We start from the raw sequence: 27,970 nt of genomic DNA, 5'->3' as shown, positions 1-27,970 counted from the left end.
TGCTATCTAAAGGAAGCCATAATGAAGTCTCAGAGAATTTTTTTTTTACCTCTCCTCCACCAAAACAGAAATTGATGTACACAGATGTAAAGAAATTCTCTTGAAATTATAGTCTAGACATTGGCAGAGTTTATGCCACTGTCCTTGGATGCTCTTGTAAAGTTCAGTATTACAATGGGAAGAGTTTCCTATTCTTTCAGTTTTAAGTATGATCTTCATATAAGTATGCACGTGAGAGAACAGAACAGAGAATAAGAACTCCATAGACTATCTTTCCTTTGAACCATTATTACTTGTTACTGGGCTGATTGTATAAAATTATTTTTTCAAGTGACTGACTACAGCCCACGTAAGCAGTCGACTTACCTAATCTGCCGTGTCTAATCTCCTCTGGTGAGACAGGCCGCAGCTTCCTTTCTGCTTTGATTTCTTCTAATATTCTTTCATGGAGGCTTCGTGGTCGTGGTGGAGTGGGTTTCAGTTTTCTGGCTGATGCCTTAGAAATAAAGTGTAATGAGTACAAACTTTTCTTGAATGATTTTTATTTTTATTATTTTTTGCCTCCAGGTTTATTGCTGGGGCTTGGTGCCAGCACTACAAATCCATCACTCCCAGAGGCCATTTTTTCCATGTTATTGGATAGGACAGAGAGAAACTGAGAGAGGATGGAGGAAGATACAGAGAAAGAGACAGAAATACACATGCAGAACTTCTTCACTGCTTGTGAAACGACCCCCTCTGCAGGTGGGGAGCCAGGGGCTCAAACTGGGATCCTTAAGCTGGTCCTTGCGCTTTGTGCCATGTGCGATTAACCTGATGCGCCACCACCTGGCCCCCCTTGAAAGAATTTTTTTTTTTTGCCTCCAAAGTTATTACTGGGGCTCAGAGCCTGCACCACTAATCCATTGCTCCTGAAGGCTATTTTTTCCCTTTTTGTTGCCCTTGTTGTTTTTTATCATTGTTGTGGTTATTATTATTATTGTTCTTGATGTTGTTGCTGGATAGGACAGAGAGAAATGGAGAGAGGAGGGGAAGACAGAGAGGGAGAGAGAAAGACAGACACCTGCAGACCTGCTTCACCACTTGTGAAGCGACTCCCCTGCAGGTGGGGAGCTGAGGGCTTGAACCAGGATCCTTATTACGCTGGTTCTTGCGCTTCATACCATGTGCACTTAACCTGCTGTGCTACTGTCTGACCACCCCCCTTTGAAAGATTTTTAAATAAGGTTCATTTACACAAGACAGTCTTATGAAACTACATCTTATAAATTATGACACTGCTAGATGAAAGACTATTTTCAAATCATTAAGATTCCTAAAGTAATAGGGAGATTGTTGCCTTTTTCAGTGACTTAGTCACATGCGCAACTAATCTTTGTTTTGCTAAAATTATAAATATTTTTGTTTCTATGTCTGAATGATCAACAATAGGGTGGGGGTAGATAGGCTAATGGCTATGCTAAGAGACTTTCATGCCTGAGGCTCCACAGTCCAAGATTTAATCCCCCACACCACGATAAGCCAGAGCTGAACAGTGCTCTGGTTAAAAAAAAAAAAAAAAAAAAAGAATGATCAACATAGGGGCCAGGTGGTGGCGCACCTGGTTAAGTGTACACATTGCAGTGTGTAAAGGCCCTCCCTGGTTCAAACCCCTGGTCGCCACCTGCAGGGGGAAAGCGTCATGAGTGGTGAAGCAGGGCTGCAGGTGTCTCTCTGTCTCTCTCCCTCTCTACCGCCCCCCTCACTCTACATTTCTGGCTGTCTCTATCTAAGGAAGGAAGGAAGGAAGGAAGGAAGGAAGGAAGGAAGGAAGGAAGGAAGGAAGGAAGGAAGGAAGGAAGAAAGAAAGAAAAAGAATGACCAACAACAGATCACTAAATAAGCCATCGAGTCTTCTGAGGTTACTACTATCTCCATTATCTGGCTGAAGTAGTGAAGGCTGACAGGAGGCTGACTAAATCGACCAGAAATCTGACTGCAAACCCATGCTCATCCGGCTCCATCTTCTATTCTGCTTTTACCCTTAATTTCTTAAAATTCTTTCCTGCGCATTTTTACCTTCTTCCAAAAAATTCTCAAGAGAGATTGTTAGTGATACCGCAGAGGTCTACACACTGGGAAGGCAGTACTACCAGCTTTCCTGGCTGACTACTGAGAGGCCTTGGTAAGTATTGGTTATTTAACCAAGAAAAAAGAAATAAGGAAATGAGAAGAAGGAAAACCAATACTCAGATTAGATCAGAATATTGTGATCCTACGGTCACTAGAAAGGATCTGTTAAGAGAGGGAAATAACTAAAAGATAAATTCACTGGAAGAGAGCATCAAAATGGCAATTTAGTAAGGAGGTTATTAGCCCCATGAAGTAAACTGGAAGGGTGACTCACAGTTACTAGTCTGCTAAGATGCACAGGGCCACAGTTTACACAAGAAGCCATACTGCTTTTAGTTAAAGCATTCTAACACAGACTCTGACTGAGTAATTTTTAGTGTTTTTTTTTTACTTAAACGTAATTACAGTTGTGCTACATCTTTCTGAGAACAAAAGCTCAGTGTAAAAAAATTAATGCCTGGGAGTCAGGCCATAGTGCAGCGGGTTAAGCGCACGTGGTGTGAAACACAAGGATCAGCGTAAGGATCCCAGTTCGAACCCCCAGGTCCCCACCTGCAAGGGGGTTGCTTCACAGGCGGTGAAGCAGGTCTGCAGGTGTCTGTCTTTCTCTCCCCTTCTCTGTCTTCCCCTCCTCTCTCCATTTCTCTCTGTCCTATCTAACAATGATGACATCAATAATAACAACAACAATAAAAAAAAACCCAAGGGCAACAAAAGGGAATAAATAAAAAAAAGTAATGCCCTAAGAGCTGAGCCCTATTTTTAAATTTTAGAAATGATTTATTTTTAGCAGTGTAGAGGAGGAAACGATTCCTTCCACTCCTTTTAACTTTGACTAATTCAATAATTTAAGTGCCACAAGACAACCTATGGGTAGAAACAATTTAATTTTGTATATTCAGAGGCTCTACACAGACAAATATAAGGGGTCCTAAAACAACCATGCATAAAGTGTTTTTTTTGGAGCCAGGTAATGGCACACCTGGTTGAGCGCATGTGTTATAGTGCGCAAGGACCCAGGTTCAAGCCCCTGGTCCCCACCTGCAGGGGGGATGCTTCACAAGTGGTGAAGCAGGGCTACAGGTGTCTATCTCTCTTCTTCCTTCCCTCCCTCCCCCTTCCCCTTAATTTCTGGATATCTATCTAATAAATCAATAAAGGTAAGAAAAAAATTTTTAATCAAGAAATGGGAGATGGGTCTGGAGCTTCAAAAAGGAATAAGGCAGTAATTCACAGGTTGGTTAAAGTCACATGTCTGGTGACTAGACATTTGCCACTATGCACAGGTAAGTTATAAAAATTCATCTCTGGATTTCCACTCTAATGGTGAGCAAGGCCCCATCTAGACTCTTACAGGTAGTTCAGTACAGGGGTCTTAATTGCCATCAGTTAAGAAATGATTTATATGCTCAAAGAACATATCTTGGGGAGTTTGTTCTGAAACTCATCATAAATTTCTCATTAAAGTTATACTAGATAGTATTTAAAATTACTGATGTTATCTTCACAGCAGGTTTAGAAGTCATAAACACTAGAGTTGATGTGGTGAAAGTAAGTATGTGGAGACTTCAGGGGGAAGGGGACAGATTTTCTCTGAAGTGTCAAAATTGCATAGTAAACCTATGTGCATGCTTACTAAATAATCAGCCTAGTAGGAAAAAAAAATGAGAGAGAGAGCAAAATATCCAGCTAAGTCATATCACAGAAGCAGGAATTCCTCTTGGGTATTTGTAATCTGAGATTCGGAAATTCATAGAGTCATGTATCACTAAATGATGGAGAAATACTCTGAGAGAATTGCTGTTATGCTTTATTGGAGTGCACATATCACAGGGGGTCATTACACAGACCTAGATTACATAGCCTGCTACCCAATTGGCTGCACAGAGGAGTCTATCAGGACCACTTTTATGCAGTCCATCAGTGAAAACATCAAAACAATCCATGGCTATACTGGATTTTTCTTTTTTTTAATTAGATAAACACACACACACACACAAAGACAGAAGGAGAGATAACCATAGCACTGCCCCACCATTCAAGAAGATCCTCTTGGTACCATGCACGATGCTCTCATGTGATGGCAGGGGCCTTGACCCTCCCTGGGTCATTCCCTAAGGTAGAGTGTGTGTTTTATCATGTGAGTGAGTTACTATTACCTGATCACTATATTCAGGGTTTTTTTGTTTTTCTTTTTGCCTCCAGGTTATTTCTGGGGCTCGGTGCCTGCATTATGAATCCACTGTTCCGGGAGGCCTCCCCCCGCCCCTTTAATGACCTTGTTGCTTATTGTTGTTGTTATTGCTGTCATTGTTGTTGAGAAATTGAGAGAGGAAGGGAAGACAGAGAGAGGGAAAGAAAGATAGACACTTGCAGACCTTGTGAAGCAACCCCCCTGCAGGTGGGGAGCCGGGGGCTCGAACCAGGATCTTTAGTCCAGTCCTTGTGCTTTGCATCATGTGTGCTTAACCCGCTGCACTATCACCTGGCCCCCCACTATACTGAATTTTTAAAATACTTTATTTAGACTGTGTATGAACCTCATATATTCTAGTTAACAAAACTGAATGGTATTAAATGTATTATTGTTGAGGTGTAGTGAGTAAAGTGTAATTATGCCTGAGTTCTAGAAATCACTCTGAGAAGAAGAATCCAGTATGTCATGTACAGTCAAGATAAGTATTTCATACAGAAGAAGTGCTGTGGCCCCTGGTGCTGACAAGAAAGCTGAGGCTGGGGCTGGGGCAGCACCTGAACTCCAATTTAGAGGCGGATTTGGTCGTGGACGTGGTCAACCACCTCAATGAAGTCGGAGGGTTTTTTTTTTTTAATGTGTATTGAATAAACTTGTAACCAGAAAAAAAGAAAAAAAAAAGAAAGATAAGTATTTCAAACCACATACTGGATTTAAAGGAGGTCTTGATCTGATGAAGTCCAAGATGATCTCATGGGCACTTTTTTTCAACCGAGGGGGAACATCACCATTCACCTGAAAAGGAGACAGAAGTGAAATTAATGGGGGGTGGGGGTGAGAGGGAGAAGCAGGGCAGTGAAAACAGTTCCCTTGGAGAGTCCTAGGTTTGAGCCCAACTCCCACCACACTGAAGGAAGCTTCAGTGCCTCTTTCACAGACAGGCGCTACAAATGTAGCAGCTGGCACGACAGATCACCCATATACAGCCCACCAGGTTTGAGCCCCTGGCACACCACATGGGGTTCCATACACTGGGGGAAGCCTTGGTGTTGTGTTGTCTCTCATCTTTCTATCTGAAAAAAAAACTTGGCCTGGAGTCCTGAAGCCTTGAGGGGAAAAAAGCACAAAGCTAGGGACCAAGTGGTGGCACACCTGGTTGAGCACACCTATCATAAAGCACAAGGACCTGGGTTTGAGCCCCTGTCTCCACCTGCAGGGAGAAGCTTTGCGAGTGGTGAAGCAGTGTTGTGGGTGTCTCCCTCTGTCTTTATTACCCCTTCCCTCTCTGTTTCTGGCTGTCTTTATCCAATAAATAAATAAAGATCATAAAAAAATTTTTGAAAAAGCACACCAAAAAAAGCTCACTTCTAGTTTTAACAATTAGTGTTGAGCCCAAAGCAAATTTTTATTTATTTTTAAATTTTAATATTTTTATATTACAGAATTACTTGTTGACAGGGGTTTGGATGCACACCATTCCCACCACCAGAGTTCTGAATCTTCACTCTCCCCACTGTAATCCACCACAGTTCTCCTAAAGTTTTAGACACGGGCCAATCATCTTCTCTACAACTATCTGTCCACTCCAAAGCAAAGTTCTTCCCCTAACAGTACTGAAGTGTAACTGATAGTTCTTAGTGACAGAACCCCTAAGACATACTTTCAGTAGATTTCAAGTGTATAATGCAGTAATATTAATAATCACCATGATGTGTAGTGCACCAAAGCAAGGAATTCTGGGGAAGAAAGACTAGGAAGGGGTGGAAGAGAACTTTGGGGTCCTGGTGCATAATGAAATTATACTCAGGTGTCAATGACTGAGCTGTAAAGCATTAACCCTCTCAATAAAAAAGGATCAAAATAAGCACTGTACTGCCTAGTTGCTCTTAACAACCTAAATGAAAATACCCGTGCCGTGCTTGCATGAGCACCTTGTCACTGTTCCTAACCCTCAGCTTCCAAATGCCCACTATTCTAACTCTCTATTTGGAGTCTGACTTTTTTTTTTTTTTGAGACTATAAGTGAGCTCATGTTTTTCTCTCTCTGACTTCTCTGAAGATGTCTTCCATGTTCAGACACGTCACAAAGGGCAGAGTTTTATTCTTCCCAATGGCTTCTGTTATACTGTATGTGCACACTACACTTTCTTTATCCGTTCTCCTGCTAACAGATAATCAGGCTGTGTCCATATCCTGACAACTGTGAATAGGATTACAGTGAAGAACACGGAAATGCAGGTATCTATCTTTGAGACAGTGATTTTAGTCCCTGGTTGAGTGCACATGCTGCAATGCACAAGGACCTGGCTTTAAACCCCCGGACACCACCTGCAGGGGGAAAGCCTCACAAGTGGTGGGACAGAACTACAGGTGTCTGTCTGTTTCTTTATCACCCTATTCCCTCTTGATTTCTGGCTGTTACTATCAAATAAATAAAGATAGCAATAAAAGAAAATACTGAAAAAAATCTGGAATGACACTGCTATAAAATGATAGTTCTATTTTTAATTTTTTAAGGACTATCCTTACTGTTTTCATGCTTAATGTACTAAGTTAAAGTCTACTAATATTGTAACGGTTCCCTTTTAATCACAATTTTGCCTAATCCCTTATCTCTTGTCTTTTTGATAACAGTGATAATTGTAGGTATGAGGTGACATCACTGTGGCTTGGATTTGCATTTCCCAGGGGGGAATGGTGATGCTGAGAACTTTTTCATTTATCTGATGACAAGTGTTTCCTTTAGGGAAATGTCTATTTATTGGCTCATCTTTATACTGGGTTATTTATTTTTCTACTATTGAGTTGTATGGGCCCCTTAAATATTTTTGCATGTTAAACTCTTATTGGACATCTGGTTTTATCAAATTTCAAAAATCTGTATTTTTTTTAAAAAATTATATTATTTTTAATATTTATTTTCCCTTTTGTTGCCCTTATTTTCATTGTTGTTATAGTTATTATTGTTGCTACTGATGTCATTGTTAGATAGGACAGAGAGAAATGGAGAGATGAGGGGAAGACAGAGAGGGGGAGAGAAAGATAGACACCTGCAGACCTGCTTCACCGCCTGTGAAGTGACTCCCCTGCAGGTTGGGGGCCAGGGGTTTGAACCAGGGTCCTTACGCTGGTCCTTGCTCTTCGTGCCACATGCGCTTAACCCGCTGGGCTACTGCCCGACTCCCAAAAACCTGTATTCTTATTAAAAGAGAAATTGCCAATATTGATACAAAATTTTCTGTATCTAAAGAGCAGGTATAAATCAGTACGACTAAAAACAAGTAAGTGCATAAAGTCATAAATTTACTACAACTAAGAACAATTACATTATTCTTACAATGTTCCAAGGACTTTTAAAATTGGAATTTTAAGCTACTGTCTTATTTGATGCACACAGCATCTCTATGGTATAATTAACATTATTTCCATATCAAGTATGAGAAATAAGGTATAAAATGTAATAGGCCCCAAATTATAGTGGCATCATACATGCACAATGTCCTGACAATGCAAAAAAAAAAAAAAGATATTTGACCTTACTCAAAGAAATCATGCTTCCATGTATGGGCACTACTGGAAGACACACATCTAACAGTGTAACACACAATTAGTGGAGAGGTGAGAGGATCTAGGGTGTATTTGTTTTGGTATGAGAACTCTGGCAGATATGCCCAGGAGAAAACTTGATATGATGCATTTAAGTCACTATATACAGTGCAGAAGTAAAGTCAGACTGATTTTGAAGGGAATAACCCACTTTATGAGTTTGTAAGGGGAAAAATGTAGTGTGTTAAAGAACACCAGAAGAGCCAAAGCTAAGGGAACAGCTGTGTTCAGGGCATGACAGAAGACGGACAGGGGTGGGCAGTGGTTGTCCTCTGCAAGCAGAGGAAGCAAGCCAGGTGCCCAGAGGTCCCCTCCTTGCTCCCCGCCTTCCTTCAGGGCTCGCCACCCGCCAAACTCCACTCTTAGTTTCTGTTTCTCTTTCATGACAGATGGTCTTTTCCTAACGAAGTCATGCTACTAACAGAAACAGAAATGCCAGCGTTCTTTAACCTCAGGTGCCCTTCCGGATCTTAAGACACGACTCTTTGATTTTCTTTCATTTTTTTTTCTCTTTAAAATCAGCATATTGCTATATTCCTGTTGCTTTTAGTTCCACACTCCCTAGCCAACACTCTGGTTTCTATTTCTTTACTTACTAAAAAAAAATTTTTTTTTTAAAAAGCTCACTACAATGTTGTTAAATCTGTTAAACATTCTCAGGGTGCTTAACTCAACTGACCTTCCAGCAGCATTCCACTTCCCTGTTAGAAATGCTGACTCCCCCTTGCAGCTGTGACCTCACTCTGATTTGTTTTCTCTCCAGATATGCTTCTCCAGTCTTTTTATTTTATTGATTATTATTGGATAGCGACAGAGAAATTGAGAGGAGGGGAGAGATATAGAAGGAGAGAGACAGAGAGACACCTGCAGCCCTGCTTCACCACTCGTGAAGCTTTCCCCCTGCAGGTAGGGACCAGGGGCTTGAACCTGGGTCCTTGGACACTGTAATGTGTTGATTAACCAGGTGTGCCACCACCTGGCCCCTACTTGTCCAGTCTTTATTTCACTACCCTCCTCTGTTGTCCTCTCTTACAACACTGAGGATCCTAAGGCCCTGTCTTTTTGTCTTCCATAAAGTACTTTGGTCCATACTCCCAGAGGGATAAAGAATAGGAAAGCTATAAGGTACAGCGTTTTCTGGGCCCTCCCAGGACCTTGGCTTTACCATAAAGCAATGACGGTAGGGATTTCTCAGTCTCCCAAGGGAGTCTGGGGGTATCCTGCCCTGCCACTCGAAAAGACTGGTCCTGAAATGAGTGCAGCCTGCAGTGTTCCTCAGATGTGACCATGAGCTGTAAGCTCAGACTAGTAGGGACTCAGAGGTCACACAGGCTCTGGTGCTAAATATATATACCCTTGAGCAAGTGGGTGGAGGTAAATAGTTAATTTTAGCCACAGAATTTTATTTTTACAAGAATGGGAGCTACTCCCTGCCCTAATCCAACTGTCTAGCCCTATTCTCTAATCTGAAACCATTCTCTCAGACAATATTCTTATCCAACCTCAGCCTAGCTACAAAACTCAAGCAAAACTACTAGAGTTGTATGGCCCCAGGAACACGCCTAAAATGGTTCTCCTAGTTTTCTTCTACCCTAAAATCCCTAATCTCATCTGCTCTGATCCTACTTTTTGGTTCCTGTTCATTAACCATTTTGTCTCAACTTAGGTCATGCCACCTTCCAGACACCAAGTTACAGATGCTACCATGACTCCATCCCGACTTCTCTGGGCAGACAATCCCACCAGTGTGTCCTGGACCCTCGCATCTCCAGAGGTCTGGCTCACTAGGGAAAGATAGAAACAAGCTGGAGGTATGGATCCACCCGTCAATGCCTATGCTCAATAGAGCAGCAGCTACAGAAGCCAGAACTCCTACCTTCTGCTCCCCCAAAACGACTTTAATCCATACCCCCAGCAGGGGAGAAGTGATAGGATGAAGATAAGAGAGCTCTGAACTCCAGCTCCATCAGCACCCAGAGAAAGAGAAGGAAAAGGAGAGGGACATATAGAAGCAGCTATGATCTTATGAGTGGCTTGGAGGTGAAGAGAGGATTGAATCAGAAAAAGATGGGGCAACTGTGTATAAATGTGAACAGATAAGTTATAGAGAAGATGGTTGGCCCATCTTTTGGGTAACTGTGGTGGACTACACTGGGGAGGCTGAAGATTCAGAACTCTGGTGGTGGGAATAGTGTGGATTCCAACCCCTGTCGACATGGAACTCTGTAATATAAAAATAAATAAATAAGAATAGGGAAGCTTCCAATGGAGGGGATGGGATATGGAACTCTCTTGGTGGGAATTGTGTGGAATTGGACCCCTCTTATCCTACAATCTTGTGAATAATTATTAACTCAATAATAATAACAATAGCGATAATAAATAAAAGAGAAAAGATCTGGTCCATTTAGAAAGTGCTACTGAGGGCCAATGAGGTAGTTCACTTGAAGGCTGCCTGCTTTGCCATGGATGTGACCCAGGTTTGAGGCCCTAGTTCATTACATGAGAATATTACAGTTTCCTTCAGTGCTTGCTGTGTGCCCTTCTCTATTTCGAAAGGTCATCTTGGAGTGCTAAAGTCTTCCTGATGACAAAAACCACAAACAAAAAGACTCCAATGGCCTGGGAGGTGGCACAGTCCATAAAGCGACAGACATACAAGCACGAGGTACAGAGTTCAATTCCTGGCATTGTGGATGCCTACTACATACGCCTGAGTGATGTTCTCCCTCCCCCCACCTCTCTCTCTCTCTCTCGTCAATAAACAAACCAATCTTGATGCTGAATATGCAATGGCATAGAAAAGAAATGTTCACAATATTCTAAGAGAAAATAACTGGCCATAGAATAAAACATTCGCTTGTAATCCATTTTCCCCAAGGAAAGTGTACAGAAGGAATGCTGACAGCTATACACCAGCACAGAATATCAGCAATGTCATTTCTCCGAACTGTAGAGTTATCATTTGTCACTTTGCTCCTATGAACTTATAGGATTTTCAGTTTTTATGACTATGGACATACCTGTATGAAAATAATTTTTTAAATTATCGAGAAGATTTTCAATAAAGTTAAGGGAACATAACGTATAACATATTTATTTAATAATTTTGTTACTTACCATCACTTTTCGCAAAGTGTATCTTTTGGACCGAATGTCATCCATCAGCATCTCGTAAGGAGTGAGCTGGTATTCAATGGGCAGAGGGTTGTATTGCCTCTCTTGTACCTTTTTAAGTTTTACTCCATTCCTCAAATCCCTCATCACCTGTACCCAAAACCGAGCCTGAAAGAACACAGGAGAAACACATCAATGAGTACATGGTCTAATGTTCTCTAAACGGCTGCAGTTGTACAGAAAAAAAGAAGTGATAAAAATTGAATTATGAAACACTCAGAAAACTAAACAGACACTTTTAAAGAGTCATATTTTATGATGCTAAAGAGGTGGATACAAAGCCAGAAGAGAGGATTCAGAAGTTTTAACTGCTAAGGCAGCTTATGCAGGACCACGGTTCCTCAACGCCTCCTTGTGCCTTTACCCTGGAACGTGGCTTTTCTCACTACAGAGAATGAAAGTGTCTCCCGCCCTTTGGTCAGATTTGGCTCTGTGATGTGCTTGTCACTGGAAAAGCAGTGGATATGATGTGCGCAGATGGTTTGGTGGCGTTATCACTGGCACTATCACGTAAAGCCATGAAGACATTACGCCTGGGCTGACCAGCACAATGACGACTGACAGTACAAGCAAGACTGCAGGGGCTTTTGCAGTTGATGTGTATGCTCGTGAGCTGCGAACAAAAACAAGTTTTATGATGCCGTGACTTTGTTGTGATTAGCTGTATGGTGTTACTGGAATTAGACGTAACTGATCCAACTACCTTCAAGCTGTTAGTCAACTAAAGGCTTGTTTTCCTTTCCTGTCTTCCTCGTCAGTGAAAGAAATGGGTACTCCATGACTTGTTTAGATCAGAGCTGATCCATAATGTTACTTGTTTAGAAAACTCAGAAACGACAATTTCTGTAATTACTCTCTGTATAAATTATGTTAGTTTTTCATCTACAGAGAAAAGCAAATGGCTTATCTGTCCTTCGAGAATTCTGAGAATGATATGTATATATATCTGGAGTACTTACAGTAATATAAAATATATTAAATATATGGAGATTGTAAATATATTCAACACTTCAGTTTACTTATCTGTAAGTTAAGGTAACAAAGCCTCTACTTCAGTAAAAGGTGAGTCAATTCCTACTTTATGGTTCCTGTCCCTTAAACACTTTGTCCTGCTCTATATCTTACTGCATTTCAGCCACCAACTTGCAGATGCTACTATAATTTCATCCTGAACTCCCTGGGCAGACGACTTCACCACTGTGTCCTGTAACCCCACCTCCCCAGAGCACTACCTCACTAGGGAAAGACAGAAACAGGCTGGAGGTGTGGATCGATCTGTCAACGCCTATGTCCAGTGGAGAAGCAATTACAGAGTTCAGACCTTCCACCTCCTTCTGCATCCCGAAAAGAATTTTGTCCATACTCCCAGAGGGGTAAATGTTAAAGGAAGATGATCAATTCTATCAGGACCAGAGAGAGAAGAGGTAAAAAGGAAGTATCAAGAGGTGTAGGTGTGACTTAGAAAGGAAGAAAAGGCAGGACCGTGGGGGGGGGGGAAGCTTCTTTCTTTTTCTCATAAAAATTTAAATAATTCTTCAAAATAAAATTATTAGGTGGCTCAAACATCTACTTAAGATATTTTTCTTTATTTTTTACTAGTGATTTACAAAATGACAAAATAGGGTTGGGTGGTGGCACACCTGGTTGAGCGCATGTATTACACAATGTGCAAGGACCCGGGTTCGAGTCCCCACCCCCATGTGCAGGAGGAAAGCAGTGGTGAAGCAGGGCTGCAGGTGTCTCTCTGTCTCTCTCCCTCTCTAACACCTCCCTCCCTCTTGATTTCTGGCTGTCTCTATCCAGTAAGTAAAGATAATAAAATTTTTTTAATGACAAAATAACAGGGGTACAATTCTATACCGTTTCCACAACCAGAGTTCTGTGTCCCCATTCCCTCCAATGGAAACTGCCCATTTTTCTCCTATGGTCCTGCCTTCTCTTCTATTCTAAGTCACACCTACCCCTATTACTATTTCTGAATATCCTTTTTTTTTCTCTTCTCTCTCTGGGTCCTGATGGAATTGGGTTTCAGAGGCCTCTAGTCATCTTCCCTAACATTTCTCCCACTCTAGCAGTATAAACCAAAATGTTCTGGGGGTACAGAAGGTAGGAGTTCTGGCTTCTGTAACTGCTTCTTAAAATATGTACTATCTTAGGATAATTTGAGCAATACCCCATCTTGCTTACATATACCTTTAAATGACAACAAAGCATATTGATGTTCATGCAAAAAATATAAACTCATGCGATGTGTTTTAAAATTTTATTACTGAATTATGCCATCAGGGTCACTGCTGGAGCTCGGTACATGCACAATGACCACACTGCTCCCAGTAACCATTTCTCCCCTCCTTCCCTCCTTCCTTCTTTTTTTGACAGAGGTGAGAGACAAAGGAGAGATAGAAGAAAAGAGAGGTGGAGAGGAAGACAAAGAGGAGAGCTGCTTGCAGCCCTGCCCCACTGCTTGTGAAGCTACCTCCTGCAGGTGGGTGCTGGGGGCTTGAACCTGGGTCTTTATGCACTGTCATATGTGTCCTCTATTGTGCATGGCACCACCCAGTCCCCAAGTGAGGTATTTTTAAAGCACTGTCTACATGAAATAACTGAAGACATTTCTCAAAGAAGTCTCAAAAAACATGGGTGACTTATGTATATATAAACCATTTCTGTTCGAAAAATATTTTTGATAGTACTGTGGCTTAGTCAATAGAACACCTTTTAGAATATTCATATTTTATGAGATATTTATGATTTGTTATTAATGGTATTTTAATATTTACGGAATACTGAGATTTCTCTCTTGAAAATATACTTGTTTTAGCCTGTGTGCTCTCTTACTTATGCCTTAAGGCCCAGTTCAAATACTACCTCATTTTTAATTAGTTGATTCATTATTTAAATTTTATTTATTTTAGTAAGGGAGAGAGAGACTGAAGTGATAACCAGCTCTGGATTATGGTAGTGCTGGATAATTTACTGATTTTATAAGACATTTTATTTCATATATGACAGAGAGAAAGAGTTTCGCATGAGAGAGAGAATGAGAAAAAAAGCAATCAAGGCATTGGTCGGGTTCTGTGAGAACGATGGTGGCTATTAGACATGAACTACGCCTTACTAAAGCTGTAAGGAATGGGAAGGACAAGTGTTAAGAGATGGGCCCGCAGTAAAGCACATGGCTTACTGTGTGTTGGACCCTGAGTTTGGTCCATGGTACAACATGGGAGAACAAAGGCTGCACCAAGGAAACTCCACTTGTGGTAGAGTGGCATCTTGGTATCTATCTCTCCCTTCATCTAAAAATAGGAACAACCAAAAATGACAACAAAAATCTAATATGGTCAAAAGCAACTTGTTTATGTACTACAAGTTTGCATCTGTTCTGCTCTTCTTGATGATGTCATTATATAGTTCCCTTAACCTGAAAATCAGAATCCTAACATGTACCTTCCCACAGACAGCTCAGTTGAACACTTCACAACCTTCACTGTCCTGTCCACAAGCTGTCATTCAGTCTGACTCTAAGTCATATGAGTAACAGGAATCCTACTGTCACTAGGTTCTAGTGACTTATTAGAAAAACAACAGACACAAGTGTGCCTCATGAATGCGCTACAATGAGCTATCTTTTCTTCAGCTGTCTGAAGGTATATTCATTTGGCCTCTGAGAACCTTATCTGGTAACTATTCACTGAATAAATGAAACTACTACACTATAGTCTCACACGTTATCTTGAGACAGAGGCTGGAATCTGACTGACACACAGTAGTATGCTAAGGTAATACTATAATTAGCAAGATCAATCTTTTAAATTAGATTATTTAAAATGGGGAAATATACATAACCACAAACTAATACTTCACAATCAAACTCATATAATGTCAATTTATACTACCTTTAATCAATCAGTAGATGTTAAAACGCGGACTTTTTTTTCAGCAGAATATTCATTTGTCTTACCCAGTCAGCGTTTTTCAGCTCTTCCAGCTCAGTATTAGATTCGTCAGTCTTTTCCATTTCTTGAATCTTCTTAAGATTCTATCAAGTAAAACGAAAGTAGAACATTTAAGCATAAAACTTTGATTAAGCTATCTTTTTAAATGAAAATTTCTTGAAGACACTTTCAAGTGAAATGTGTGCAGATACTACTGAAGCAGCAGTACATTATCTGCTCCTCTATAACGTTCATTCAGTGGCAAACACAGGTAGAAAAAGTCCTACGGGAGTCGGGCGGTGGCGCAGCGGGTTAAGCTCACGTGGCACAAAGCACAAGGACCGGCATAAGGATCCCGGTTCAAGCCCCCGGCTCCCCACCTGTAGGGAAATCACTTCACAGGCGGTGAAGCAGGTCTGCAGGTGTCTATCTTTCTCTCCCCCTCTCTGTTTTCCCCTCCTCTCTCCATTTCTCTCTGTCCTATCCAACAACAATGACATCAATAACAACAACAATAAAAAAAAATTCCCAGATCATCTGAATCATATCTAGGAATGTAACAACAACAATAAGAACTACAACAATAAAACAACAAGGGCAACAAAAGGAAATAAATATTTTTAAAAAAGTTCTACAAAAGAAGGGGGTGGGTACCAGGTGGTGAAGCACCTAATAAAATGTGCATGTAATCCATCACAGTATTGATATAGAAATAATAAAGTTGTGGTCTGGGAGGTGTCGCAGTGGAGAAAGCACTGTACTCTCAAGCTTGAGGTCCTGAGTTCAATCCCCGGCAGCATATGTACCAGAGTGATGTCTGGTTCCTTCTCTCTCTCCTCCTATCTTTCTCATTAGTAAATAAATAAAATCTAAAAAAAATAAAATAATAAAATTAATTTGAATACTTGAAGAAAAGATGGCATAAATAATGCATTATTTATTCTGACTTTAAGAAAGAAGTTAGTGTGTGTATGTGTGGGGTGTTTCTGATTACCTCGGAATGTTTTTCCGTAGTTATAATATTTGAAAAAGAAAAGCCAGCATTGAGAATCAGCAATGAGTCACTTGCTCTTTTGAGTCATCCCATCCTCTGCATTCCATTACTTGGACTTCCTGTTTCCCATCTTCTGTCACTGGGACTTCAGCACTCCAGAGCAAGACACCATAGCCCTGAAGCTGCTAGGCTCAAACCCAGGTTGTGCACAAGACAAAGCAAGTGCACTAAGTGAGCCACCTTGCTGACTGACTTCTCTGTTCCCCATCTTTAAAAGGAAGATAGCACACTCTAGCCCATAAGAAGTCACTGAAATGTACGATTACTTAAATATGGCAAGTCCTTGCATTCACTTCTGGTGAAAAGCAACTCCTAACTCATGGATACCCCTCTGTACTGCCTCAGCCCAGCCCCTGATCCACACTCAGCACCTTGCTCTGCTCCAATCCAATCATCCTGGCTGCTGCTTTGGACTGCAGGAGGACTCAACATGAAACTCAAACACAACCTGTCTTACAGGGACCAAGGTTCACTCAAAAGCTCACAGATATTAGAGACTATAAACTTCACAAGCAAGTGATTTTTATGTATTCTATTCACGGATGAGTTCTCAAATCGATACCTTGCACAGTAGGTCTTAATACATATTTGTTGAGTAAGGTAAGTAAGACCCTTTGAGCCATAGATGCTTCATACTTAAAGACTTCAATAGCTCTTATCAAAGTCAAACCTGCAAAGAGGCAGTGGTGAAAATAAATTATAATTTGGGGCCTTTGGTTTATGCTTCTCTGTTTTAGGGACACTCTCGGAATAGTATGAGAAGCAGTAACAAAACATATGCAGGGAAAACTCTTCTGTTTCAAATGCTGTTGCAATGGCCACCCCCTTTCCATCCAACCTTAATTCTCACTGTGAAAATTAACTTCATCTGTGACATACACCTGACTCAATATAGTCTCACGTGGTCTCACATCTCTACCTTTATTTGCGCTTTGCTTTGATAAATTCATCAACTCATCACTACCAGAAGAAACAAATTCTCTACTCATTACATGCTGAAGATACACATACATATTTTGCTACCAGGGTTAGCCCTGGGGCTCGGTTCCTGTTTGGTTCCTCTGGTAATTTTTTCCATTATTCTTTTAATAGTGGGTGAGACAGAGTGATGTCAGTGGAAGGAGTGAGAGTGAGAAAGAGAGGAAGAGAGAATGAGAGACATCTGTATCACTGCTCTACTGCTCGTGAAGCTTTCCCCCTGCAGGTGGGGGCCAGGGGCTTGAACCTGGAGTGTGGTAGCAATGTGTACTCTACTCTCCCAAGTATGCCAACACTCAGTTCCTATACTGAAGATAATTTAAGTTGGCAATCCTGTTTATTCTTCTAAAAAGTAGTACAAATTTAACTTAGATAATTCCTCGCTATCTGACACTAAACAAGTTATTTGATTGCTCTAGTTGTCAGTACGATTTTCTCACCCACAAATGGAGATACTAACAACTACCTTTTAGATTCTGTTAGTACATAAGAATACAGCTAAGAATATAGCGCACAGCAGGTATTAGTATTAGAAAGCAAGAGTATAAGGATTTAGTTGTGAGCATGTTTTATTTTCTTTACTATCACCCAGATTATTGTCAGGGTTCTATGACTCCACTGCTCCCAGCAGCCATTTTTCCTTTTTAAATTTTTTTCTTCTATTTTTATTAGATAGGACACAGAAAAATTGAGAGGGGAGAGGAAGCTAGAGAAGGAGAGAAAGCTAGGCACCTGCAGACCTGCTTCACCATTCAGGAAGTGCTCTCTCCCTACCGCATGAATCCTTACACCTTATACTGTGTGTGCTCACTGCCTGTCTCCACCCTGAGTGATTTTTACTAAATGAGACCTATCCTAGCCTGTTCATGAAGTAAAAAAATCTAGACTCAGCAATAAATTTAAAAAAAGTAAAATGTCTGTTAAATCCTATGATTAAATATGCTTGAGAAAACATATAGCTAGAAATCCTAGGTTTTCCAGTGAGGAAAAAAAAATTGAGTTATTTGAAAATAAATGACAGATCTTTGAATTTTTGAGACAAGTGCCTGTCAATTGTACTCGAGCTTCTGAATGATAATTTTTCTCTCCTGCTTGCACAAATGTATTAACAGATGCCAACCTGTGCTTGGAGTATGGTGAGAAAGTTCTAACTGAAAGCACCCACATGGCAATTCACACTCCCCGCTTTTGACACAACCAGCAATTAGCTCAGTGCCAATGTCTTTAGTCCATGGCGTCTTAAAAAAAAAAAACCAACAACAACCAATAAAATCTACTTTGTAAATTACAAGTATGTCAAATGCTCAAAGAATAATTTTAATTCAGTCATGTAGGTTCAACATTAACTTACATATAAATGTCTTTTTTTTTAAGATTAGCTACCCTCACAAATACATGTTCTAAATATTTTAATAATAGCATTTTATCAGTTTTTTGTTTCATATTGTTAGTTACTTTTAACTGGGAAAATGTTTTCATCTAGAAATTTCTGGGGGCTGGGTGGTAGCATATTGGATTGAGTGTACATGGTGTGAAGCGCAAGGACCAGAGTAAGGATCCCAGTTCGAGCCCCCAGCTCCCCACCTGCAGGAGGGGAGTCTCTTCACAAGCAGTGAAGCAGGTCTGCAGGTGTCTATCTTTCTCTCCCCCTCTCTGTCTTCCCCTCCTCTCTCCATTTCTCTCTGTCCTATCCAACAACAACAACAACAATAACAATGGCAACAAAAGGGGGGAAAAGAAACTTTTAAATGTGTAAAAAGGAGTAAGTTTTAATAATCCTTGAACAAATCTTTGTTTTTTTCCAGAGAGAAGGAAAGAGTCAGAGAGAGAAAAAAAATAAAAATCAAGAGACACGACAGCACTGCTCCACTGTCTGTGAAGCTTCCTTCTCTTGGGCAGGTGTTCCCTAGTGGTGTCTGGGGACAAACTGCGCCCCACTAGATGAGCTATCTCCTGGTTCCCGACAGCCTCCTTTAATTCAGCTAAAACAGTGTCACGGCTTTAAAGGGATTGGTTATAGGGGCTAGACCATGTGCATGTGGAACACATGTTCCACGCTCAAGGACCAGGGTTTACGCCTGCACTCCTGCCTGCAGTGGAGATGCTCCACAAGTCTGCAGAAGAGGGTCTGCAGAAGTCTCTCTCTCCCTCTCTGACCTCCCTGCCCCTCTCAATTTCTCTCTGTCCTACCAAAATAAAATCAAAGAGAAAAAAAAAAGCAGCCGGGGGGGGGGGGAGATTCATAGTGTTGACACTGAGCCCAGTGATAAACCCTGGTGGCAGCTGAAAAAAATAAGGAATTACAAAGACATGCTTAAATACATTTCACAAGTGACAAGTAATCACAATAATACTTTATCTTCGCTTGGTTTTGTAACATTTATAATAAGTAAAACCTGTGAACCATGATATTCTTCCTCATTCAGGTATTTTCTCATCACAGGAAAATAAATATATTTTATTGTATATTTTCCAGTCCTGAAATCAATGGTATGGAGACTGAGACACTTAACACCTCCAGGAAGTTAACACCAAGTCTTCTGATAAAAGGAAGTCAGCCATGCGTATTATAAACTAATGGAAATGTAGTAAATAATATGGTTTACAGTTTCATAAACCATCTTCCTACTCTGTCTTTTACTTACTGAGCAAGTTCAAACCACTGGCGTTTATTAACAATGCCACCAAAAACATGCCATACATTAGAACACTCAAGACAAGTTAGAATAATGGTCCTGAAATACCTTAAATCCATAATATCAATAGATGTTGCCTTCATAGAAGGTGGTAGAGAGTATTCCTATGTCTTCAATATTTTGAAGGAGCTTAAAAAGTTTGGTTACGGGAGTCGGGCGGTAGCGCAACAGGTTAAGCGCATGTGGCCGCGAAGTGCAAGGACCGGCATAAGGACCCGGATTGGAGCCCCCGGCTCCCCACCTGCAGGGGAGTCACTTCACAGGTGGTGAAACAGGTCTGCAGGTGTCTGTCTTTCTCTCCCCCTCTGTCTTCCTCTCCTCTCTCCATTTCTCTCTGTCCTATCCAACAACGACGACATCAACAACAACAACAACTACAATAAAACAAGGGCAACAAAAGGGAATAAATATATTTTTAAAATATGAACTAAAAAATACAATTTTCACTTATCACTTATCCAACAACGACGACATCAACAACAACAACAATAACTACAATAAAACAAGGGCAACAAAAGGGAATAAATATATTTTTTAAATGTGAACTAAAAGATACAATTTTCACTTATCACTTAGAAAAAAACCTTGCAAAGATTAGGATCTCTCAGGTAAACTGCTTTTCTGAAGTATGTTAACAGGAAGGCTAGTTATAAGAGCAATGGTAACCCAGGGAGACAGGGTACTGTTGATGTAGTGATCACCGTATATTAATAACTTTCACAAAGAGGATAATTTCTGGAACCATCCATTCCACCCCGGTTCCATGGCTGCCAGTTCTTAGCAACATCGCCCCGCCAGATATTCGTCGGGATGCGGCATCATCTAAGTTCATTTCCCACGTCTACGCTCCACCGGACCTGCCAATATACACGGAGATCTTCGCCCACCCTGTCCAACGCTGGACGTCTCATCACCCAATCTGGTCCCCTACGCCTACACTGAACTTCTCTGTTCCAGACTCTTGGAAACAGAGTTGGCAGTCAGCTGAGGTCAAGAACAAACACCTCATCACAGACCCCTGCAAGCGTCAACCTGGCTTTGACCTAGCACGTTATGATCGGGCCCTCCTCAATCGCTATCGAACAGGCCATGGCCATGCGCCGCTATGTTCCATCGCTGGGGTGCCAGAGACGACCCGAACTGCCCCTGCGGCTCCAGACAGACTATGACCCACATAGTCAACGACTGCCACCTCTCCAGATTCAAAGGAGGTCTCGAAATTTTACATCAGGCTCAACCTGATGCTGTTGACTGGCTACGGAAGAAGGGCAAACGCTAGAAGAAGAAGAGCAAAGTGGCAAATCAGACAGAAAAGAGGCAGATATTAGCAAAGACACTACAAAATTACAAATGCTGTATGACCTAATTAAAATGAGCAAATGGCAGCCTTACAAATAGATGTCTTGTGCTAAATTCTTTGAAAAAAAAATTCACCATCTGGAAGACTATAAATTCATTTTAACCAGAGGGAGAAGTTTCCAGCTAACTTGAATGCGGCAGATTATTGGAGAGGCTGAGAACAGGCATGAGGAGAGGGCTAGGCAGCAAATATGAAGAAGTCAATTAAAATGCACTGCAATATGTGAGGAAGAGGGAAGTCTTGGCAGGTGGATAGGGGGCATGGGGAGTTGTTCACACACGTCGTATGAGACTACACTCCTGAAATAGTACAAGCATTGTAAACCAGTGTTAGATAAATAATGAAATATGTACAGGGGGTTGCTAAAAGAGTATCATACAATAGAATGCATTTTGTTTTACTTGGGAAAATATTTTTAGAATTAAAGCTTTTGAAATTTTCATATTTCTAGTCAAATAGTCACATTTATAATGTGTGATTAGTTGAAAAAAATGTAATTATTTCCCACTGAAGATATCTTGTTAGCCAACAATCAAATCCACCTGTGAGATGCCTGATGCACAAATATCTTCCCCAACTGCCTTCTACTGATGTGGTGTATTACACTGATGAGTTGGTATATGATGCACTATCTCTGTATCCCTGGCGAGAATCCCATTTGGTCTTGATGGATTATTCTCTTAATTGTTGAATTCAGTCGAAATGTTGCTGTGAATTTGTGCTGATGGATTAAAATCCAAGCCTTCCCAGAACTCCAGGGTAGTCAGTACAGCACAGCCCTTCTCTCAGCACTCAATAGTCCAATGTCTCAGTTTTTCAACCTGTGATCTGTTGGCTGTATTCACTGAAGCAACTCTCCCTTAGGGGAGAAGGAACTGATCAAACTGTCTTTACAGGGCTCAGCTGCCAGTTGTCAGATGGCTTTCTTTTATAACTCAAAGGTGAATCAGCCCTTGTAGGCAGTTCAGCACTTTGAGTCCTTAGAAAGTTCCTTGGGGCAAGGCTTAGGCGAATGAGGTCTCTTTTTCACAAGCCATGCCAAGCAGTTTGCAGGATGGTGAGTGACTACTGTGTAATCAGTCCTGAAGCGTCAGATCCCTCTCCCCTCCCCCACCATGCATACATGCATCCATCCACATTCAGAGAACAGTATTTCCTCCAAGCAGTCCCAGTTGTACACTGGTGTAGACTTCTGTGGTATATTTGTTTCACCGGAGGAAGGAATGCTCTGACTATTTCACCATGGACCCACCTCCAGAAACTCAATAATATATATTTTTTAATGTGGTAGTGGGGACTGAACCTATGGTTTATGCGAGCACTGTACCACTGCGCTGCCTCAGGGCCCAAGTTTCTATTCCACACTGGCGGGGGGGGGGGGGAATGGAGGACAAGACATAAAGCACCATTCCACAGCCCACGGAATTCCTCTGTTGCAGCACGTGCTGCTCCCACGTCAAGCCAGAAATCTAACCCAGGGCCTGACACACTGAGCTACCTCCCAGACTTTGTGCTATTTGAAGTCATAGTCTTATTTAAGATAAACTGAGCTCACCAGGCAGGGGAGATAGACAGTATAACAGTTATGCAAAAACACTGTCATGCCTGAGGTTCCAAAGCCCCAATCCGAACATCTCTCTCTTTCTCTCTCTTTACCAGAGCGCTGCTCGGCTCCTCTGGTTTATGGTGGTGTGGGGAATTGAACCTGGGATTTTAGTACCTCAGGCATGAGGATCTGATTGCATAGCCATCATGCTATCTACTCCTGCCCCTATCTGAGTATCTCAAAACCATTCTCCAATTACAGCATTTTTACTGTATTAGGACAAGAGGAAAAAACTGACTGATGAGAATTTTTAAAAGGCATATTAGAAAGTAAAATAGTAAAATTGTCATATGTAAGTGAGAATAATATAAACCTTCAGAAAATCAAGACCGGCATAACAATTTCAGCTGCTCGTACTAGAGGAAGCAAATGCTTCTTGCCTAGGCTGGGTGCTTCTCAGCGTTCTGCCAGACTCTGCCTCCACTCCCAAGAACCCTCACCACACCGCCAGGCAGCTCTAGCCTATCATTTCCATTTTTTTTTGTATTAATTTATTTATTCCCTTTTGTTGCCCTTGTTTTATTGTTGTAGTTATTGTTGTTACTGATGTCGTTGTTGTTGGATAGGACAGAGAGAAATGGAGAGAGGAGGGGAAACAGAGAGGGGGAGAGAAAGACAGACACCTGCAGACCTGCTTCACCACCTGTGAAGCGACGCCCCTGCAGGTGGGGAGACGGGGGCTCCAACCGGCATCCTTACTCTGGTCCTTGCGCTTTGCACCACATGCACTTAACCTGCTGCGCTACCGCCGGACTCCCTCATTTCCATTTCTTGCTCACTATTGTTTCCTCAAGAATGGATATATAATAACATGTGGCTAGTTGTGAAAATGACATGAATTCATGCAATAAAGTCTTGGGATGGTATTCTTTTTTTTCTGCCTCCAGGGTTATTGCTGGGGCTCGGTGCCTGCACTACGAATCCACTGCTCCTGGAGGCTACTTTTCCCCCTTTTGTTGCCCTTGTTGTTTTACTGTTGTTGTGGTTATTATCATTGATGTCGTCGTTGTTGGATAGGACAGAGAGAAACCAAGAGAGGAGGGGAAGACAGAGAGGGGGAGGAAAGAAAGACAGGCACCTGCAGACCTGCCTCACTGCCCGTGAAGCAACGCCCCTGAAGGTGGGGAGCCGGGGCTCGAATAAGGATCCTTAGGCCAGTCCTTGCGCTTTGTGCCACGTGCGCTTAACTCGCTGTGCTACCGCCCAACCCCCAGATGGTATTCTTAATTGTACTTGCACCAGACAAGTGGGAAACATCGGCTACTGTAAGAATGAATGAATTTTTGCCAAGTATTCATCAATAACTCGTGTTTTTTTTTTTATTCTTTTTTTTTGTAATTTTATTTATTTATCTTCCTTTTTGTTGCCCTTGTTGTCTTTTTATTGTTGTTGTAGTTGATGTTGTCGTCGTTGGATAGGACAGAGAGAAATGGAGAGAGGAGGGGAAGACAGAGAGGAGGAGAGAAAGACAGACACCTGCAGACCTGCTTCACCTCCTGTGAAGTGACTCCCCTGCAGGTGGGGAGCCGGGGGCTCAAACCGGGATCTTCATGCCGGTCCTTGCACTTAGCGCCATCTGCGCTTAACCCGCTGCGCTACCGCCCGGTTCCCTCGTGTTTTTTTTAAATATTCTTATTTATTTAATATTGGATAGAGGCAGAAAGAAATTGAGAGGGGAGAGGGAGGTAGACAGGGAGAGAAACAGAGAGACACCTGCAGCCCTGCTTCACTACTTCTGAAGCTTTCCCCCTGCATGTGGGGACCAGGGTCTTGAACCTGGGTCCTTGCGCACTTTAATATGAGTGCTTAACCAGGTGCGCCACCGCCTGGCCCCTCAATAACTAGTGTTTATGACAGGTGAAACATGGGGATTATATTCTCTTAAGTAGCTACCAAAATCCCCCAATTCCTTCACTACTTTCCCCAAATTGTTTTTTGCAGGTGCCTCCTGAAAATGCTGACCTTATTTGGAGTAGGGCACCAACATAAAAACTGTGGGGTGAGGGTGAGGATGGATGTTCAGCTTCACGGGGTGGGGAGGGGAAGGGAGGGGGGATGGTATGGGACACAGTCTTTTGGTGGTGGGAATGGTGTTTATGTACACTCCTATCAATTTGTAGTCATATAAATCACTATTAATTAACATGAGAGGGGAAAGTTGATTGAATGTCTCAAACTTTTAAAATATTTATTTATTTATTCCCTTTTGTTGCCTTTGTTGTTTTATTGTTGTGGTTATTCTTATTGTTGTTGTTGGATAGGACAGAGAGAAATGGAGAGAGGAAAGGAAGACAGAGGGGGAGAGAAAGACAGACACCTGCAGACCTGCTTCACCGCCTGTGAAGCGACTCCCCTGGAGGTGGGGAGCCGGGGGGCTCGAACCGGGATCCTTGTGCCACGTGCGCTTAACCTGCTGTGCTACTGCCCGGACTCCCTGTCTCAAACTTTTTAAAGCACAGACTGAGTCTTTTTAATACATAGGCTGAGTCTTTGATATGTTGACTCTCTTAAAGCTTAGAACAGGGAGAAAAGAAGCAACTGGTGGCAACAGCTACATACAAATAGTGTCAAAGGACATAAATTATGGTGATGATACAGCAAATCCTAACAGGGATATTTCAAAGTTAACCCAATTGCCAAATAATGTGACTATAGCAATAACTATCTATGTTCTTTTCTAAAAAAACTTAAAAAAAATATTTATTCCCTTTTGTTGCCCTTGTTGTATTTATTACTGTTGTTATTATTGATGTAATTGTTGTTGATGTCGTTGTTGTTGGATAGGACAGAGAAGTGAAGAGAGGAGGGGAAGACAGAGATGGGGAGAGAAAGACAGACACCTGCAGACCTGCTTCACCGCCTGTGAAGCGACTCTTCTTAAACCCTAAGACAGCAGGAACCTCCCGCTTCCTCTATAGAGCCTATAATTTCCCCAGTCCCAGAACCTTTAGGGTGGGGCTCACTTTCCTGCATGCTTCTCTCAATTCATACCAAACGATATTCCATCCGCCGATCCCAACCTAATCAACGCAAGGAATACCACCTCAGCGTGCTTCACTTCAGACTGTGTCCAGAGATGTCAGGCATGGACTGTCAACCCTTCAGCCTCATTACTCGGGTGAGACCTTTCCTTTCATAGGATTCTCTAATTCCATTCCAGGTGGTTCACTTCCTAATAAAGTCTCTAAATCTAGATATAGACCAGGTTCTGTAAGATAGAGAATATGTTCACATGTATCCATAAATTAGGGCAAAATATATACCTGAAAGCAAAAATACACAATAGTCTGTAGTGAGTCAGTATAAAGTTCATAATGAAATTGTATCTACTTAGACTTAGATACCCTCCTCACCTACTTCCTATTACAGTTCTCTCACTCACTCCAAAGCTAAACACATCAAAGCAAGGACTGCAAAAGCTGAATAAGGGCAAGAGACTGGCATACTTTAACGATGACTCTTTAGTCACTATCAGGCCACCCCATCAGCTGGGGCCCTAATCGTAGAGTCCTGAGATTCCCAAACAGACATGATGGGCCTAAACCTCAAATAAATCCCTCTCTCCATTGTTACTGGTCATCTCTATCAGGAACAACACAAGAGACCCCTTTGTGGGCCCCCATTAAGACCTTGCCCTCAACTTGGATCAACAATGGTAGAGAATGTTCCATCCTCCAAAGGGAGGCTGGACAATATACTCTATGCTACACCTGAGGAAGATGGGTCCTGATATTGAGGCAGCTTGGAACATTCCTACTTATGACCACAGAGTGTGAGCTCATATCTACAGGGATGCAGAGATCACGTAGGCTCCTAAGCTGAATATGGGCCCCAGATCACATCAACTCTATGGAGTTTACAGTCAACAATATTTATACACCTTTCCCATATTTGGGAGCTACTCTCTTCCCTGGTCCAGCTTTCTGGTCCTTTTTTCAGCCATGACATCACCTCCCCACACAATAATTAGGATTCACCTGCATATCAGATTTCAGGCTCAGAAAAACAAACAAACAAAAACTAGTATAGCCATAGGCCCTTTGGAATTTAACTAAAATATGCCTACTAGCTATCTACAAAATGGAGGACCCTCAACTCTTCATCTGCACTATTCCAGCCTTTAGGTCCATGATTGGTCAACAATTTGTTTGGCTTTTTATGTTAACTCTCTTTTCAACTACCATGTTCCAGATGCTAGCATGATGCCGACCAGACTTCCCTGGACAGATGACCCCACCAATGTGTCCTGGAGCTCCACTTCCCCAGAGCCCTACCCACTAGGGAAAGAAAGAGACAGGTTGGGTGTATGGATTGAACTGTCAATGCCCATGTTCAACAGGAAGCAACTACAGAAGTCAGACCTTCCACCTTCTGCAACCCACAATGACCTTGGGTCCATACTCTCAGAGAGTCAGAGAATAGGAAAGCTCTCAGGGGAGGGGAGGGGATAAGGAGTTCTGGTGGTGGGAATTGTGTGGAGTTGTACCCCTCTTATCCTATGGTTTAGTCTATGTTTCTTTTTATAAATAAAAAATTTAAAAAAAACAAAAAAATACTGACCTTATATTTATAAATATTAAAAAATAGTACTAATCCTAATTATTTTATCACTAGAAACAGTTAATTTATCATAATTTGATAAAGTTGTTTTCTATCAGGACAATGCTATCTAATTAACAGGGCTAGCATGAAGATTGAAGTGCTAGCAATATAAACAGTAATTATATAGGGCAGAGGTAGATAGCATAAAGGTTATGCAAAGAGATTCTCATGCCTATGGCTCCATAGTCCCAGGTTCAATTCCCCACACCACCATAAGCCATAAGCACTGAGCAGTGCTTTGATTAAAAAAATAAATAAATACACAACCAGAATAAAGAAATCAACTTCAATTAGAAAAAAAAACACTTCAGAGTAGTGGAGATTTGCGTTAGGTATTAAAGAAAAGTTGGCATTTTCTAAATGAAGAGGTGGAAAGAACATTTCAAGCAGGTGCAGAGGCCCCGGCTCATGAACAACTTGAGGAAAGGAAGAAGAAAATAGATTTATAATGGGAAGAGTGAATGGAGAAGCTAGAGAAGTCAAATTGAGGCTCAATAGTGCATGGCCCACTCTGTCATTCTAAGCCCAACTTTCTCACTGGCAAATATTAAGGAATAAACAAAATCTCTACATGGGGGTAGGGCTGGAGGACATAGTTACATGAAAACAGACATAATATTAGGAGGCTTTATGAGTTTAAGGTATCACAA

The 27,970-nt window shown here is 41.6% G+C and overlaps 2 protein-coding genes across 5 annotated transcripts in view; one reads left to right on the top strand and one right to left on the bottom strand.

Moving 5' to 3' along the window:
* The window catches only part of SPIRE1 (spire type actin nucleation factor 1), a 126,102-nt gene that overhangs the window by 37,102 nt on the left and 61,030 nt on the right, over positions 1 to 27,970 (bottom strand). For all 4 annotated transcript variants that reach the window (XM_060200633.1, XM_007517174.3, XM_060200634.1 and 1 more), the window contains exons 4-7: positions 15,051 to 15,128; positions 11,033 to 11,197; positions 5,015 to 5,101; positions 367 to 496 (exon numbers count right to left, since the gene is read on the bottom strand). In XM_060200633.1, the coding sequence (XP_060056616.1) occupies positions 367 to 496; positions 5,015 to 5,101; positions 11,033 to 11,197; positions 15,051 to 15,128 (460 nt within the window). The remainder of the gene's footprint in view (positions 1 to 366; positions 497 to 5,014; positions 5,102 to 11,032; positions 11,198 to 15,050; positions 15,129 to 27,970) is intronic.
* The window catches only part of PRELID3A (PRELI domain containing 3A), a 122,561-nt gene that overhangs the window by 82,129 nt on the left and 12,462 nt on the right, over positions 1 to 27,970 (top strand). The gene's annotated exons all lie outside the window — the stretch shown is intronic.

Source organism: Erinaceus europaeus, chromosome 10, assembly GCF_950295315.1.
Source record: "Erinaceus europaeus chromosome 10, mEriEur2.1, whole genome shotgun sequence".
NCBI classification, from domain to species: Eukaryota; Metazoa; Chordata; class Mammalia; order Eulipotyphla; family Erinaceidae; genus Erinaceus; species Erinaceus europaeus.
This window is presented reverse-complemented; position numbering and strand designations above follow the sequence as displayed.